The sequence below is a fragment of the Anomaloglossus baeobatrachus genome, chromosome 1 (genome assembly GCF_048569485.1).
Source record: "Anomaloglossus baeobatrachus isolate aAnoBae1 chromosome 1, aAnoBae1.hap1, whole genome shotgun sequence".
Lineage (NCBI taxonomy): Eukaryota > Metazoa > Chordata > Amphibia > Anura > Aromobatidae > Anomaloglossus > Anomaloglossus baeobatrachus.
Window position 1 is genome coordinate 28,652,859 of NC_134353.1, and position 18,210 is coordinate 28,671,068.

An 18,210-nucleotide genomic window follows, 5' to 3' on the forward strand; every position below is an offset into this window, starting at 1 on the left:
TTGCAGCATTGTCAGTGACCAAACTGCGTACTAGACATTTGAATTTGTGTTCACATGTCGTTATAGCTTTTACTGCCACTTCTTATAAGTATTCTGCTGTGTGTGCATTTCCTGACGTATCAGTTGTTTGTGCAAGGAAGACTTTACCTTCTTCTGTTGTTATACAAGCACATACAATAGGATCATTGTGGACATTACTCCACCCATCAATACTTAGGGTAACAATTGTACCCTCCAGAGCTGTTGCACATTGCTCCATTTCTCTGTCATACACTTGATCCAGCAGTTTCCCTGCAACATCAGCTCTGCTGGGTGGACTGTATCCTGGTCTCCGTGACTGAACCATATTAATGAAATGTGGGTTCTCAGTCAGACGGAAAGAAGAGTTCGTTGCATAAATAAACTGGGCAATTTTTCATCAATCAACTCTTTTTCTAATCTGCTAGTTCTTATCACAAACCTATCTATGGTGGTTCCAGGAGGTAAAGGTTTTTCCTTCCTTTTGGGTGATGGTGATATGTGGCTGTGGGTGATGATGATGCTGCTGCTGCTAATGAAGCACTATCCTGGATGGATAACTCTGAAGCTGTAGAACAGGATGATGGGGATCTTGGAGGTGGATAGTTTCCAGAATCCACAAATTCCCCTAAACAAAAAAAGTCAATGCTGTTATTGTTTATTCTACAATTTCTGCTTATTGTACACAACACATCACTGCCCCTGCCCCAAAAGGAAGATTTGTTTCTCTATCGCTTTCATTGGGGGACACAGGACCATGGGTTATGCTGCTGTGACTAGGAGGCTGACACTAAGTAGACATAAAAAGAGTTAGCTCCTCCCTGGCAGTGTACACCCCGAGCCGGAGGCGGATCTATGCTAGTTTTTTGCTTAGTGTCGTAGGAGGCTGATGTGGGCCCATATCTCTGTGGGCCAACCTCAGCCTAGGCTATTACTTTTTTTTTTTTTCCGTTTTTTCGTGCTATACGGCGCCGCTCAGCCTTTTCATCTCTTCCAGGTTTTTTGTCTCTTCTGCAGGGTTAAAGTCCCTGCATCGGAGAGAACCCTCACCTTCTCCTCCCCCACGGAGTACCGTCCCCAGGGTTGTCTGAGGGGTCGAGACGCCAGGCCCTATCCCCCTCCTGCCCCATGGTACCACCCCAGGGGCTGATTGGGGACCAACATTGTTAATTTTTTAAGGGCACACACTCCCCGTCGACCCCTATGGTACCGTCCCAAGGGGTACTTCTGGTGGAGGCGACGAGGGATCTCTGTTACCCAGGACCCAATGTCAATCGCAGGCTGCAGCGCAGGAGCGCTCACAGCACCAGGCCTCCCCCAGCGTTCTTCCTCCTACCCTGGGCCCAGGCAATGGATTTCTTCAGGCAGCGCAGGAGCGCTCTGCAGCGTTACCCAAGCTCCCCAGCGCTTCCCCCTGGTGTCTCCCAAGGGCAGACTGGACTCACCGGCAGCCGCAGCATCAGAGGATGGGGCCGTGGATCAGAGCGACGCCGCCAGGACGCAGGTAGGATCTTCTCCAGCAGCACTGCGCTCCCGGCGGCCGCTCACTAGTTTAGCTCCCGGCTTCGGGCCTACCTCGGGCCGGTGTGCTCCGCCCCCCTGTTTGCGCATGCTTTTCCGGCCAGGCCCCCTTCGACTTCTGCCCGGCGACAGCCAGCTCACTGCTGCAGCACGCCCCCTTTTCCTCCCAGCGTCCCCTACCATACAGGACCCAGGGAGAGGATCACAGCTGCAACGCAGGAGCGCTCAGCAACACCAGGCCTCCCCAGTGTTCACAGGGGATCATGGTTACAGCGCAGGAGCGCTCAGCAGTTCGGCAACTCTCCATGCAAGGCAGGATGGGACCAAGGATCACAGCGACGCCGGCAGAACGCAGGTAAGACCTCTCTGCGCTTAGCGCTGCGCCTCCGGCGGGCCGCTCACTAATCTAGTCCCCTGCTTCGGCCTACCTCAGACCATCCGCCCCCCCCCCCCCCCCCGTGTTGCGTGCGCCCGTGTTTTTTCCCAGGCATGACCCCTGCAGGTCCTGCCCGGTCCCAAGCCAGCCAACCCCCCTACTCCAAAAAAAAAAAAAAATATGAAGGGCTGCTTTTCTTCAACAATGCTGCCCCCGCAGGTTCTGAGACCTCTGCGGACCTGGGTGGGACACAGGACCTGGGTGAGTGCTGCTCCTGCTTAGGAACAGACGATATCTCTTTAACTTTTTTCCCCCTTTTTCTCCTGTCTCCCCCCCCCCCCCCCCCCCAGCGTCACTAGTGGTTTTTTTTCTAAGCACCTTATAGTTTTTTTTTATGCATGCACAGCCTGCTAGGTAAAATCCTCCCAATCCAGGCTACACCCCCCGCTCTGCTTGCGCCCCACGTCACCGCCAGCACCAGAGCTCCGCTGCGCTCCCTTATCCGGAGGGGTAGACCCTCTATCCCAGTCTGTGGACTTTCTCTCAAGGGCGTCTAGGACCATCGCGCAGGCTTTGCAGTCGCTTCCTACGCCCGGCCATGCTCCCCCGGTCCAGCTGGCTCTGGACAACAGTCGGTCTGATCCAGACCCTACCACTGGAGCGCAGAAGGGGACCTGCTGGGCCTCCTTTCAAGCCCTCCCGGAGATCTCATCACCTCCAGGCCCCGAGGGTTCCTCGTCCCCGAGACCGGCCGACCCTTTTTTTTCAGGAGAAGTCGGATGCAGCCTCGATGCTGATTCCAGATCAGAGGGCTGATGTCAGAGGTAGGGTGGATAGTCCGGCCAAAGAGGTAAGTCATACGCTAGAGTTCCAGACAGGCTCTTTGGCTACCCAGTGCTTGCATGTCTCCTTAAAACAGGTTAAGCAGTCACACAGGCAATTCGGTGACCATCTTGTCGTTGCTGAAAGTCTCTGTACAAGCACTGACGACAACCGGTCAAGATATTCATCAAGGGTAAGTCGTTTGATTTTCTTTTTCCCGCTTCCTGAGGCTCTCAGAAAGGAATGGGCAGGCTCGCCTATGGTCGCGCTGCTGTTTTTTTCCGGCGGTCATCTTCCAGTACTATCTCTCCCGCACGGGGCATCGTTCCGAGATGCCACAGTTCAAAACACCAAGAGAGTTGCCCGTTCAGTTTTTCTTCAGACGGCAGACACGGTACTCCTACTGCCCTCGCCACCATCTAGCTGGCAGCATCCATGATGTCCGGGTCCGATAACCTCCACAACGGTTTTTCGCGCGGGATCGAGCAATCCGGAGTTCGCAACCTGGCACACAGTTTGCTCTAGCGGGTGAGTACATACTCATTGCATCTCTGTCAGCAGCTTACTGCCCAGTAAAAGCGGCTAGCAGCACGGGGACCATCTGTCGGGCAATCTGGCTCAGAGACTAGTATGCGGACGCGGCTTCAAGGATATCACTTACAGCCCTCCCCTTCACAAGAGGTCGTTTGTTTGGGGACTGGCTGGATCAGGTTATCGACGAGATCACGGGAGCTTCGGTTCCACACGCACAAGAAAACCAGGTCCCCGCAGAGGAACAGGTAGATTTCGTACCTCAACGCATGCCCTTTCTGGCGTTTCTCAGCCACGCCAGCCATCGACGACGACGTCCGGATCACAGTGCTACCCCGCAAGATGACTCTTTGTCGTTGCGCGCGGGCGCAGACTAGGTGGAGGGGAGGGGCGCCTGTCTCATCTCAATCACGTCTGGCGGATTTGGATCATGGACTCCTGGGTCGGAGAGATGCTGGGCTCAGGGGTACATAATAGAGTTTTTCAGCAGGTTTATCGTCGGACATACAGGTCGCACCTAATTTGCCAACAGCACAGATGTTTCTGCGTCTCGCAATAGCAGACGATCATTTTTGGTGATTCCGCACCTGGTCGCCTTGTTGATCAGGGGTTATTCTTTTTGACGACTGTCTCCTAAGTGTTCAGGTCACCATCGATATCCTGTCCCGACTCGGCTAGCTCATCAATCGGAAGAAGCCCTCTCTGGCCCCGGCCAGCAGAATTACCTCTCTAGGCATGGAGTTCGATACCATCCAAGGACGTGTGTCCCTCCAAAGAGACCTCCAGATCCTCCGTCACTCCAAGCCGGAGAGTCCTCAGTCGGATGGTGGCGGCAATAGAGGCGGTTCCGCTTGCCGCTTTCACCTTTGTCTCCTTCAGCTGACTTGGCCGAACGGATGGACAATTCTCTATTCACTTTTGAATCGCAGGATCCAATTGACTCCGGGAACCCGCCGCTCGCTTTTATGGTGGACCAGCGGCCCTCATCGGTCCAGTGGAATGTCTTTCATACCAGTACACTGGCAGGCAGTCACCACCGAGACCAGTCTTCTGTCTGGAGAGCGGTGTTCCGAAACACACGGCTCACGGTCGGTGGTCCTCCCAGGAGAGCCGTCTGCCTATCAATTGTCTTTTAGGGATCAGCATTTTTTCTCCGAGCCCTACAGATTTTTTTCAGCCCTTCATACAAGAATCGCCATCCAGAATCCAGTCGGTCATCACCGGTGCGGAACAAGGAGCGTCATGGCGATGACATAGGTGAAGAAGATCTTACAGTGGGCATAGCCTCACCACTCCAGATTTTGTCCGCAATCATTTTCCCCGCCGTGGAGAATTGCGCAGCAGACTATATCAGCAAGGTCTGGCGGCAGGCAAATGATCCCTCAACGGAGAGGCTTTCGAATGGATCTGCCTCAGATGAGATATTCCGAATGTGGACCTGATGGCTTTTCGATTCCACAATCAAGTCACAAGAGTCCTCAAGAAACTCAGAGCAGAGGGCATCCCAGTGACTCTCATTGCCATGGATTGACCCAGGCAAGCGTTGTTTGCAGAACTCACGCAGCTCATCAGACACCCCAAGGTGGCTTCCAGATCGTCTGAACCTCCTGTCGCAAAGTCCTCTTTGACATCAATATTCTGGGGTTCTCAATTTGACCGCATGGCGGTGGAACCATGGCTACTAGCCCAGGCAGGCTTTATTCCACAGGTGTTACTGACCATGGTCAGTACTCGGAAGCCTCCGTCTTCAAACATCTATTACCGCACCGGAATGGCCTCCTTTCAAGAGTGTGAGGTCAATCGTCAACTCATCTACACTGGATCTGTCACTCCCAGTGTTACTGGCCTTCCTACACTCAGGCTTACAGGCGGGTCTCTCGCCAGCAACCTTCAAAGGGCAGGTGTCGGTTTTATCTCTCTTTTCCAGAGGAATCTTGCATCTCGGCCGCAAGTCAGGACGTTCATCCAAGGAGTCGCCCATCTGGCACCGCTAGATCGTTCCCTGCTAGAACCATGGGACCGCCAGCTGGCTCTAGGGTGTCGTCAATTAGCGCCGTTCGATCCTCAATCTCACGCCTATCAGGGAAGGTGGCTTGGTTGAGGACAGTCACTTCAATCGGAGGAAGGTCTGCTCTGTCAGCCCTCTCATGCGGGTCACTTTTTTCTTGTTTTTTTCACCAAGACAAGATTGTTCGGCACCCGTCTCAGGTTTTTTCCTACCGGAAGTAGTATCTGAATGAGGTGATTGTGCTTCCATCCTTCGGTCCAGCCTCCATTCAATCCTTGGAGAGGTCACGGCTTACACCAGATCTAGTGCGAGCTCGGAGGAGTTACGTTTCGAGATCCGCGCCCTTCTGCATCTTGGACGGCCTGTTCGTCCTGTCTACTGGACCCAGGAGGGGCATGCAGGCGTCCAAAGCTACCACGGCGAATTGGATCAGGCCGACCTTTTCAGAGGCGTACAGGATTAGAGACAGGTTTTCTCCGAGGGGTGTACAAACCTTTCCACCTATGCAATTGGGGCATCTAGGACAATCAGACGCCAGGCGTCAGCCAAGCAAGTCTACAGAGCCGCCGCGCTTTTCTTCCTTTTCCAGGGTTTCCAGGATACAGCAAGGGTCTGTCGCACACCTATGATAGGCCGGTTTGCTTTTGCACCGAGCATTCATACAGAGTTTTGGATATGTTTTGAATCTGTATGATTACTCCTGTACCCACCCAGGGACTGCTTTTGGACGTCCCATGGTCCTGTGTCCCCCAATGAAAGCGATAGAAGGATTTTTGTGTACTCACCGTAAAATCTTTCTCTGAGTCTTCATTGGGGGACACCGCACCCACCCTGTTTGGATATTGGGTTGCTCTTAGTTGCCGGAAGTTTCTGGTTCTTTATGGAAACACGTTCCTCTGTACCCGGCTTATTTATGGGTTTTTTTATATATATATAATATATATATATTTATATACAGTATAGGTTTAGATAAGATACTGTGTGTTTCTTGTTATTACCTTGATTAGTTATGGTTGTTCAGGTTTCTCCTACTACTGCTTGCACACTAAACTGGCATAGATCCGCCTCCGGCTCGGGGTGTATACTGCTAGGGAGGAGCTAATTTTTTTTTTTGTCTACTTAGTGTCAGCCTCCTAGTCACAGCAGCATAACCCATGGTCCTGTGTCCCCCAATGAAGACTCGGAGAAAGAGATTTTACGGTGAGTACACAAAAATCCTTCTTTTTCTTCATAACTGTACCAAATGACAGTAACATGCAGTAATAATAAGAAATATAATTTTTCTCACACATGACAGTTCAGTCTTTAGAAATAGGATTCAATAAAAATGTTTACCAGCCTGAAGATCCTGCCTGTTCAGAAGTGTTTCTTTGGTCATCTTCATCACCGCACTTCTCATGATGTTGCCTCATGATGTTGCCTCATTCGCGCCACCAGGCCTTGCATCTTTGTTGCATCATTTGCATTTTGCACGCATGCCTGCCTTACCGATAGGCGAAGGAGCTTCATTAAAATATTCCCAAACTGGGTCTCTTTTACGGCCTGCTGCCATTATAAGGAAAGAATGTAATAAACCTCAGATCGTACACACAAACAGATCCAGACTTGTCTGTCTGTGGCTATGCTGCAGTATTGTGCTCTAAGTTTCACTTTCATTTTCTTGTCTGCTTGCCCTTCCTCCTCCTCACACTTAGATTCACATTCTTCTTGTGTTGTGCAGATCTATTCCACTCCAAACAATCCAGAAACATATTGTCTAACTTCTTGGACTTGGCACTGAAGGGGTTGATTCTGTATTCATAGGTTTGTAGAACAATAGGATTAAGGTCTTTTTCTCAACTCTGTTCATGTTGTAATATTTTTGCCGTGAAGAAGAGGCTGGGACCTCTGCGGAGTCAAATTCAGTTTTGAGAACTGCGTAAGTAAAGCGAGCGTCTGTGATAATATAGGAGAGAAACTGCCCACTAATCCTACAGAAACCTCTGGAAGAGCATGGCATTGTGAATATTACACATATACAGCCTTTATTCTACTGAGTTAAACAACTCCGCTTTATCTCATGATAGAAGAACCTTTGGATGGTAAAATATTTTCCTCAAAAAGCAGTTTATTGAAAAAAATCCGATTTTAAATAAAAAAAATCCGAATTTTTTTTTTTTTTTTTTTTTTTTACAAAAACATTGATTTTTATCCACCCTGCTGCTGGGTGCAGCTGCCACAGGCTGATGCCGGCTGTGTAACACAGCCAAGGCCTGCTGCTTGTCCCCGGTACTCCGCTCCCGTTCTCACCCCATACAGGCAGACATTCAGTGGCAGCCGTGAGCGCCTATGGTTTATAGAGAGCTGTGCAGTGTACAGGCGCAAGCGCAGCACTACACGCAGCCTACCCAGCTTATACCGTCAGAGGCTTTTCTGGCCTCTGTAGGCACTCAGGAGCTGATGAGTGCGTTTGTCTGCAGCAGGAGCGTGGCCCTGTGTGAACGTGGCCTCTGTTCAGTGAGGCAGTGGAGCAGCACATTGGCCTTTCAGTCACCGCTTGTACTGATGTCAGTGGCCATGCTTGTTGGCTCCGCTCCTCCTGGAGGACATTGATCTGCCGCGTGACATCTGTTTACCAGCGTGAAGCATTAGTGCAAACACTGTGACAGATCTCGTGGTGGACAGTCGGGCAGGAGCTTGCACGTATTAACCCTTTCACAGGCAAGGAACAGAAAATGTGTTAAATTGTTGGTTACGCTCGCTAAGGGTAAATTTTCAGGTTCACCCTGAGGTTGACATCTTCAGCATTTAAAATTTGGTTTTACAACTTTTCTTCTTTGTTAGTTTGTAGGGATGATCGAATACCACAAATATTCGGCTTCGCGAATGTCCGACGAGTAGGTTGCCGCTATGCGAATATTCGATGCGCAATGTAAGTCTATGGGAAGCCCGAATAGTTGTTATTCGGGTTTCCCAAATACTTACATTGCGCATCGAATATTCGCGAATAGCGGCAACCTATTCGGCGAATATTTGTGGTATTCGATCATCCCTATTAGTTTGGCGTTAAGTTTCAGCTTCCCTTGATTCAGCCTGTGTCATCCGTTTCTCCTGAAGACGACGTTTCCAGTGTTCAGATGTTTCCGCTTCCCTTGATTCAGCCTGTCTCACCCGTTTCTTGTAAAGATGACGTTCCCAGTGTTCAGATGTTTCCGCTTCCCTTGATTCAGCCTGTCTCACCCGTTTCTTGTAAAGATGACGTTCCCAGTGTTCAGATGTTTCCGCTTCAGTTGGTTCAGCCTGTCTCATCTGTTTCTTCTGAAAAAGACGTTCCCAGTTTTCAGATGTTTCCTTTGATTCAGCTTGTCTCATCCATTTCTTCTAAAGATGACGTTCCCGGTGGTCAGATGTTTCCTTTAATTCAGCCTGTCTCATCCGTTTCTCCTGAAGATGACATTCCCGGTGGTCGTATTTCAGTTTCCTTCGATTCATCCTGTCTCTTCTGTTTCTCCTGAAGGTGACGTTCCTGGTGGTCAGATGTTTCTTTTGATTCAGCCTGTCTCATCCGTCTCTTGTAAATATGACGTTCCCAGTGTTCAGATGTTTCCTTTGCTTCAGCCTGTCTCATCCGTTTCTCCTGAACATGACGTTCTCGGTGTTCAGATGTTTCCGCTTCCTTTGATTCAGCCGGTCTCACCCGTTTCTTGTAAATATGACGTTCCCAGTGTTCAGATGTTTCCATTGCTTCAGCCTGTCTCATCCGTTTCTCCTGAAGATGATGTTCCCAATGTTCAGATGTTTCCGCTTCAGTTGGTTCAGCCTGCCTTATCTGTTTCACCTGAAGACGACGTTCCCAGTGTTCCGATGTTTCCGCTTCCCTTGATTCAGCCTGTCTCATTCGTTTCTCCTGAAGATGAAGGTCCCGGTGTTCAGAAGTTTCCGCTTCCCTTGCTTCAGTCTCATTTTCTTTTAATCCGGGACTTGCGTCGTCCACTTGTCTCGGCTGTTTGAGACCTTATTTCTTTCTCAGCTTTTGGTTTAACTTGCCCAATAGGTGTGTCTGTGTCGTGTCATGTTGTGTCCTGAAGGTCCTCAAATCTTAGTGATGAAAACTGCCTCACAGTCAGACTTTTCTAGCGTCCATAGCAATAGCAACGCAGGGAACACAATTATTCCAGGACAAGAAATTCTCACAGGACATTAAAGTATAGCTTAGCGTCCATAGCAACCAACCAGAGCTCAGCTTTCACTTTACCTCAGCAGCTTCAATACTGTAAGCTGCACTGTGGTTGCTATAGGCAACCAGACTGATCTTACTGTGAGGCAATTCTCATATATCAGGGGCTATAGGCAACCAGTGATCTTACTGTGAGGCAATTCTCATAAATAAGGCCGCAGTTACTTGTGCACTTGTTGACGGGACACAAGTCTGGAGACGCTGCAGCCATTGGAGCTGGATTAGGCCACGTAGCCTGCTCACAGTATCCCCAGCCACATGTAACCTGGAGTTGTTGTAGGGGAAATTTGGCTCGTGGACACTTGTTCCACCAACAAAGGAGTGTAACACGGTTAGTGCACCAGGAATGAAGAGAAGAGGGGTCAGTCTGCTGTACATTATGTATACCATAATCCTGAGAGCGGCACTGCGGTTACGTTGCCTCCTCATGGTGTTGCCCATATGGTCTCCAATGCACAGGAGCTTTTCTTCATGTTATCGCCCCTAACAGTCCGTTACTTTTGTTCTGTTTCTTTTCTCCTCTGTTGGGGGGGGGGAGGGGGAGGTTTCTTTAAAGGGACCCTGTCGTGTCGGGGTTTGTTGTTTTTTTTATATTAAACCTACACTAATGTGTTTTAAATGATCCACTATGTATCAATAACATTAATTTAAGGCTTTGAATGCAGTTAGGATTCAGTCATGGGGGTGGTGCTTTAGCTGGGTTCAGTCACTGCCACTCAAGTTCAGGCACCATTCTCTTTTGACCTTGGTGACGCCTCACCACCAGTTCTCCTATGCCTCGCCCTGCCCATTAAGGTTGCAGGCTCGCGACATCACCACAGGTCCTGTACTACCACTTCTCTGCTTATCTCCGGAGCTGAGCATTGGAAAAGTGGTGGTAAATGACCTGTGGGTATATCATGACCATGTGACCCTAATGGGCAGAGCTCAGCAGAGAAGAGGTGGTGAAGGACCTGTGGGGAGATCATGACCCTGTGACCCTAATGGGTGGAGCTTAGCAGAGAAGAGGTGGTGAAGGACCTGTGACCCTAATGGGTGGAGCTTAGCAGAGAAGAGGTGGTGAAGGACCTGTGGGTATATCATGACCATGTGACCCTAATAGGCAGAGCTCAGCAGAGAAGAGGTGGTGAAGGACCTGTGACCCTAATGGGTGGAGCTTAGCAGAGAAGAGGTGGTGAAGGACCTGTGGGTATATCATGACCATGTGACCCTAATAGGCAGAGCTCAGCAGAGAAGAGGTGGTGAAGGACCTCTGGGTATATCATGACCATGTGACCCTAATGAGCAGAGGTGGTGAAGGACCTGTGACCCTAATGGGCAGAGCTCGGCAGAGAAGAGGTGGGGAAGGACCTGTGGGTATATCATGACCATGTGACCCTAATGGGCACAGCTCAGCAGAGAAGAGGTGGTGAAGGACCTGTGGGTATATCATGACCATGTGACCCTAATAGGCAGAGCTCAGCAGAGAAGAGGTGGTGAAGGATCTGTGGGTATATCATGACCATGTGACCCTAATGGGCAGAGGTGGTGAAGGACCTGTGGGGAGATCATGACCCTGTGACCCTAATGGGTGGAGCTTAGCAGAGAAGAGGTGGGGAAGGACCTGTGGGTATAGCATGACCATGTGACCCTAATGGGCAGAGCTCAGCAGAGAAGAGGTGGTGAAGGACATGTGACCCTAATGGGTGGAGCTTAGCAGAGAAGAGGTGGTGAAGGACCTGTGGGTATATCATGACCATGTGACCCTAATGGGCAGAGCTCAGCAGAGAAGAGGTGGTGAAGGACCTGTGACCCTAATGGGTGGAGCTCAGCAGAGAAGAGGTGGTGAAGGACCTGGGACCCTAATGGGTGGAGCTTAGCAGAGAAGAGGTGGTGAAGGACCTGTGGGTATATCATGACCATGTGACCCTAATAGGCAGAGCTCAGCAGAGAAGAGGTGGTGAAGGACCTGTGGGTATATCATGACCATGTGACCCTAATGAGCAGAGGTGGTGAAGGACCTGTGGTGATATCATGACCATGTGACCCTAATGGGCAGAGCTCAGCAGAGAAGAGGTGGTGAAGGACCTGTGGGTATATCATGAACCTGTGACCCTAATGGGTGGAGCTTAGCAGAGAAGAGGTGGTGAAGGACCTTTGGGTATATCATGACCATGTGACCCTAATGGGCAGAGCTCAGCAGAGAAGAGGTGGTGAAGGATCTGTGGGTATATCATGACCCTGTGACCCTAATGGGTGGAGCTTAGCAGAGAAGAGGTGGTGAAGGACCTTTGGGTATATCATGACCATGTGACCCTAATGGGCAGAGCTCAGCAGAGAAGAGGTGGTGAAGGATCTGTGGGTATATCATGACCATGTGACCCTAATGGGCAGAGCTCAGCAGAGAAGAGGTGGTGAAGGATCTGTGGGTATATCATGACTATGTGACCCTAATAGGCAGAGCTCAGCAGAGAAGAGGTGGTGAAGGACCTGTGACCCTAATGGGTGGAGCTTAGCAGAGAAGAGGTGGTGAAGGACCTGTGGGTATATCATGACCATGTGACCCTAATGGGCAGAGCTCAGCAGAGAAGAGGTGGTGAAGGACCTGTGACCCTAATGGGTGGAGCTCAGCAGAGAAGAGGTGGTGAAGGACCTGGGACCCTAATGGGTGGAGCTTAGCAGAGAAGAGGTGGTGAAGGACCTGTGGGTATATCATGACCATGTGACCCTAATAGGCAGAGCTCAGCAGAGAAGAGGTGGTGAAGGACCTGTGGGTATATCATGACCATGTGACCCTAATGAGCAGAGGTGGTGAAGGACCTGTGGTGATATCATGACCATGTGACCCTAATGGGCAGAGCTCAGCAGAGAAGAGGTGGTGAAGGACCTGTGGGTATATCATGACCCTGTGACCCTAATGGGTGGAGCTTAGCAGAGAAGAGGTGGTGAAGGACCTGTGGGTATATCATGACCATGTGACCCTAATGGGCAGAGCTCAGCAGAGAAGAGGTGGTGAAGGACCTGTGGGTATATCATGACCCTGTGACCCTAATGGGCAGAGCTCAGCAGAGAAGAGGTGGTGAAGGACCTGTGGGTATATCATGACCCTGTGACCCTAATGGGCAGAGCTCAGCAGAGAAGAGGTGGTGAAGGACCTTTGGGTATATCATGACCATGTGACCCTAATGAGCAGAGGTGGTGAAGGACCTGTGGTGATATCATGACCATGTGACCCTAATGGGCAGAGCTCAGCAGAGAAGAGGTGGTGAAGGACCTGTGACCCTAATGGGTGGAGCTCAGCAGAGAAGAGGTGGTGATGGATCTATGGTGTAATCGCTTACAATGCTGGGGGTGGGACTAAATTAAAAAAAAGAATTGTGACTGAACTTAAGTGACAGTGACTGATCTCAGTACAAGGGCCGCCCCATGACTGACACCTAAGGACTGTGCTGTATTCACCTAAGACTTTATATACTTATTGTGTTGTAGGGGCTAAAAGCAATATTAAATAGTTTTATCTTATAACTCATAGAGGTGTTACTGAGTAAAGGGAAAAAATAAATGTCTAAATGCTGACTGCCGCCTCCCTGAATGGTGCGGCCCCGTCCTGGCTGATTGCTGACTGCCGCCTCCCTGAATGGTGCGGCCCCGTCCTGGCTGATTGCTGACTGCCGCCTCCCTGAATGGTGCGGCCCCGTCCTGGCTGATTGCTGACTGCCGCCTCCCTGAATGGTGTGGCCCCGTCCCGGCTGATTGCTGACTGCCGCCTCCCTGAATGGTGTGGCCCCGTCCCGGCTGATTGCTGACTGCCGCCTCCCTGAATGGTGTGGCCCCGTCCCGGCTGATTGCTGACTGCCTCCTCCCTGAATGGTGCGGCCCCGTCCCGGCTGATTGCTGACTGCCGCCTCCCTGAATGGTGCGGCCCCGTCCTGGCTGATTGCTGACTGCCGCCTCCCTGAATGGTGCGGCCCCATCCCGGCTGATTGCTGACTGCCGCCTTCCTGAATGGTGCGGCCCCGTCCTGGCTGATTGCTGACTGCCTCCTCCCTGAATGGTGTGGGCCCTGTCCTTGCTGATTGCTGACTGCCGCCTCCCTGAATTGTGCGGCCCCATCCCGGCTGATCGCTGACTGCCGCCTCCCTGAATGGTGTGGCCCCGTCCTGGCTGATTGCTGACTGCCGCCTCCCTGAATGGTGCGGCCCCGTCCCGGCTGATTGCTGACTGCCGCCTCCCTGAATGGTGCGGGCCAGTCCCGGGTGATTGCTGACTGCCGCCTCCCTGAATGGTGCGGGCCCTGTCCTTGCTGATTGCTGACTGCCGCCTCCCTGAATGGTGCGGCCCCGTCCTGGCTGATTGCTGACTGCCGCCTCCCTGAATGGTGCGGCCCCGTCCTGGCTGATTGCTGACTGCCGCCTCCCTGAATGGTGCTGCCCCGTCCCGGCTGATTGCTGACTGCCGCCTCCCTGAATGGTGCGGCCCCGTCCTGGCTGATTGCTGACTGCCGCCTCCCTGAATGGTGCGGCCCTGTCCCGGGTGATTGCTGACTGCCGCCTCCCTGAATGGTGCGGCCCTGTCCCGGGTGATTGCTGACTGCCGCCTCCCTGAATGGTGCAGCCCTGTCCCGGGTGATTGCTGACTGCCGCCTCCCTGAATGGTGCGGCCCTGTCCCAGGTGATTGCTGACTGCCGCCTCCCTGAATGGTGCGGCCCTGTCCCGGGTGATTGCTGACTGCCGCCTCCCTGAATGGTGCGACCTCGTCCTGGGTGATTGCTGACTGCCGCCTCCCTGAATGGTGCGACCTCGTCCTGGCTGATTGCTGACTGCTGTCTTGTATTTCAGGCCCCATGGACACGGAGATGCAGGAGGAGGCGCGGACGCTGATGGCCGACACTGAGCAGAGACAGATATTTATTACCATGAAGAAGGAAGGCAAGTTGGTGGACATTGAGGTTTCTGCACGGAAGATGCTGGACATCATCCAGAGCGACACCTACAAATCCGGGGACCATGTGGATTATTATGACGTGTAGCCACCGCCAGCCTGTATGACCTCAGTGCTCCCCCAATCCACACAGCAATCGCGGATGTCCACATATTAGATGGATCCTCACCTCTGGTGGTGGAGTCCTCCCTGCACTACCTATGTGTCTGTAGGTTCCCGTATGCCTGTGTGTCACCAAGGATCCCCCACCATGCTCCATGTCTCCATAGGGTCCTATGATCTATGCCTGTGTCACCAAGGATCCCCCACCATGCTCCATGTCTCCATAGGGTCCTATGATCTATGCCTGTGTCACCAAGGATCCCCCACCATGCTCCATAGGGTACTATGATCTATTCCTGTATCACCAAGGATCCCCCACCATGCTCCATAGAGTCCTATGATCTATTCCTGTATCACCAATCAAGACTGCTAATACGGTAGATGGTATACAAAAGGATACAGTAATACAGGGAATCAACCATTGATACAGTATCTAAATACAAAGGTGGCTAAATATTATTAGCAATCCTAACAGATTACCCATGGGTAGATGTGCCTCACTTTTGCACTTCGTGTGTGGCAAAAAATCCTCCCAACGCGCGTTTCGTGACAATAGATATTGGCTTCCTCAGGGTCCTCCCCCCACTGTCCATGTGTCCGCAGAGTCCCATCTATTCCTGTGTCCTGTCAGAAATGTAACAGTGATTTCTCTTGCACAGTACAGACGTCTCGGCTCTGTTTTCTTCCTTCTGTTGTACAATTCCAGTAGTTCTGTTGCCAGAGGACGACATACCAGTGCTTTACTATTGGATACTGTGTCAGGGCAGGCTGGGAGTTGTGGTGTCAGAGCAGTGGGCGTGCTGCAGCCATTAGTCCACATTATCTGCCCCAGATGTGGAGACATCTCCAGCATGGCTGTGGTGGGCTTCCCATCCACGAGGCAGTGCCGGCCCAGAGGCTCTCCCTGCAGCGTCCTCATATTTACTGTATGTGTGCCTTAAAGGGGTTATCCCACAAATTAAAAATGATTGTCCCGGTGTACGACCTCCGGCCCAGTGTATAACATCCAGCCTCGGCGTACGACCTCTGGCCTCGTGTATAACATCCAGCCCCGGCATACGACCTTCGGCCCCGTGTATAACGTACGCCGGGGCTGGATGACCTCCGGCCCCGTGTATAACATCCAGCCCCGGCGTACGACCTCCGGCCCCGTGTATAACATTCAGCCCCGGCGTACGACCTCTGGCCCCGTGTATAACATCCAGCCCCGGCGTACGACCTCCGGCCCCGTGTATAACATCCAGCCCCGGCGTACGACCTCCGGCCCCGTGTATAACATCCAGCCCCGGCGTACGACCTCCGGCCCCGTGTATAACATCCAGCCCCGGCGTACGACCTCCGGCCCCGTGTATAACATCCAGCCCCGGCTGTGCTTTCTGCTGTTACTAAGATGTGACAGAGCAGTTGGTGGTGCAGAGCTCCCTGATACCAGCGCATCCTGTAATAGAAGCCACCAGTATACAAGTCTGGTCATCACATTTCTTCCTTCTGATTCTTCCCCATCTCCTATGGGTGATATTACTGAGATGTGGAAGTGTCGCGGGCGGAGGAGGGGATGCTGCACTCTCCCACTGCTCGGGTCCGGCTGCTACTGCGGCCGCTGCAGCTGCTCGGTGGTGGCTCGAGCGGTGGGCCGGATCCCGGGGACTCGAGCGGCGCTCCTCGCCTGTGAGTGAAAAGGGGGATGATTGGTTGTGGGGGTTTTGATTATGGATATTTGGATATTGTCCGTGACGCCACCCACGGTTGTGGTTATCTTGGTGACATCACCGCTGCTCTGGACGGGGATCCCGGGAGCGGTGACGGGGAGCAGCTGAGTTGTTAGTTCTCCCCTCCGTGGGTAGGGGGTTTTGTTGTCCCGGGGCCCGGTGATGGGGTAGGGATGGATGATGGCAGGCGGGTTGCGGGGCCTGGTGAGGTGCGGGGGCAGCGCTGTGCCGCACGGCACGGTGGTACTCACTCAGCCAGAGACGATGACACAGTTCTCGGTAAAACACACGGCTGGAAAGACGGGTCCCACGAACGGCTGCTGTTGCTTTTCCCCGGCAGGTTGACGGTGACTGCCTTTCCCTGCACCTATGTACTTCTGACGGTTCCAATGGGTTCTCACCGGTAACCCGCTCCCCGGCTTGGATATGGGCTGGAGGAGCCCCTTTTGCCCGAAGGCGCTGGCCCTGAGAAACGGTTGCCTTGGCGGTGGCGGTGTCTCTCTCACTGGGTTGGACTGTTGCCTTCTGTCGGGACTTGACTGTTTGGAAACCCAGGAGGTCCCCTTCACTAACGGATTCGGCAAATTCACGGCGACTCCTAGCCTTGCCGGGGTCCAAAAAGCCCCTGCCAATGGTGCTGGCTTCTCCTTGTGTACCGGTCCGGTACCGCCAGGCCACCGCCCGTCCACGGTCCTTACGGTAAACTCCGATAGGCCACTCCTGCAGACGGTCACCACCGTCTGCCAACCTTGCTGCTCCGTCCGGGCCACACACCCGGACTAACTTCAGATCGCTCAACTACCACTTTGCTCCTCACACTTGCTCCTCCACAACTAATCTGACTGTTGTTCCCTCCTCCAGGACTGTGAACTCCTTGGGGGGTGGAGACCAACCGCCTGGCTCCACCCCCTGGTGTGGACATCAGCCCCTGAAGGAAGGCAACAAGGGTTTTGTGTTCTGGCTTTGATGTGCCTAACCGGGGTGTAGGGTGTGGTGGTGTAATTACCTGTGGCCCCTGGCTTGTCCAGGGCGCCACATTCCCCCTTAGCAAAATGCAGACCGTCCGCGGGCTGCCCGTCCATCACCGGTTTTATTTTCACCAACTGAAAAAGATATAAAAACGGTAACAGACATACAATTAAAATAACATCTTCCCACATCGGGAGGTACTCTTACTTAAACGTTGCAACGGTAAATGGTTACGGCTTCCGCTCTCTCCCACCCAAGCAACCTGGCCCTGATGCTGCCCCTAAGCAAATAGGCAGCACCCCTTGACCCCAGTCCTGCACAAGTTGCCCTAGCGGGTTCTGTCCTTTTCAGGGGACCCACGTCCATGGGGAGCCCCTGAAACCCCCAGAGGATTGCCACCGGTTCCGGTGGTGGCGGGGCCCCAGCCTACTCCACTGCGGGCCCTTCCTCCAATCTGCCTCTCCGGAGGCGGCAACGGTGGGAGCTGTAACAACATAATTATTTACAGGCCACAAGTTTGTGGTTGCCTTGCAAGTTCTCAGGCATGTTCATAGTAGTTTCTATGTAAAACTGTAGACGGTCCCCATGGGGACAACGGTGCCGGCAACAACCGGTTTTAATCAGCAGCTGACATTCAGATGAATTTTCGGTATATTATGCACTTATCATTCAAAACTTCTCAAACTTTAAAACACACACATGTTCCCCCCCCTCTAAATAGTGGTTTCCCGGTACCTAAGTGGGGGGTCTACCTAGGTTGGGACGAGTGGACCTCCGGGGTCCGGTGTCAGTGGGGACAGGCAGCAGGGGAGAGGGAACAATCAGTTCCTCTTCCCTGTTATCGTGTGGGGCAGGCGGAGGCATAGGGGAGCTGGGCACAGGTTCATCCCTGGGCACTGGCACTGGCTCACGGTTCACCGCTTCCATCACTTCCTCATCCACGGGTTGTGGGAACAGTATCACTGGAAGAATCACTGCGCCGTTCTGCGTAGGCCAGTCCGCCGGGAAGTCACCCAT

The 18,210-nt window shown here is 52.5% G+C and overlaps 1 protein-coding gene across 1 annotated transcript in view; it reads left to right on the forward strand.

The window, feature by feature from the left end:
• SPR (sepiapterin reductase) overlaps window positions 1-15,576 on the forward strand; it is a 32,008-nt gene extending 16,432 nt beyond the window's left edge. Inside the window, exon 3 of the mRNA XM_075346223.1 lies at window positions 14,311-15,576. Coding sequence (XP_075202338.1) covers window positions 14,311-14,501 — 191 coding nt within the window. The 3' untranslated portion in view covers window positions 14,502-15,576. The remainder of the gene's footprint in view (window positions 1-14,310) is intronic.
• Window positions 15,577-18,210: the final 2,634 nt, after the last annotated feature.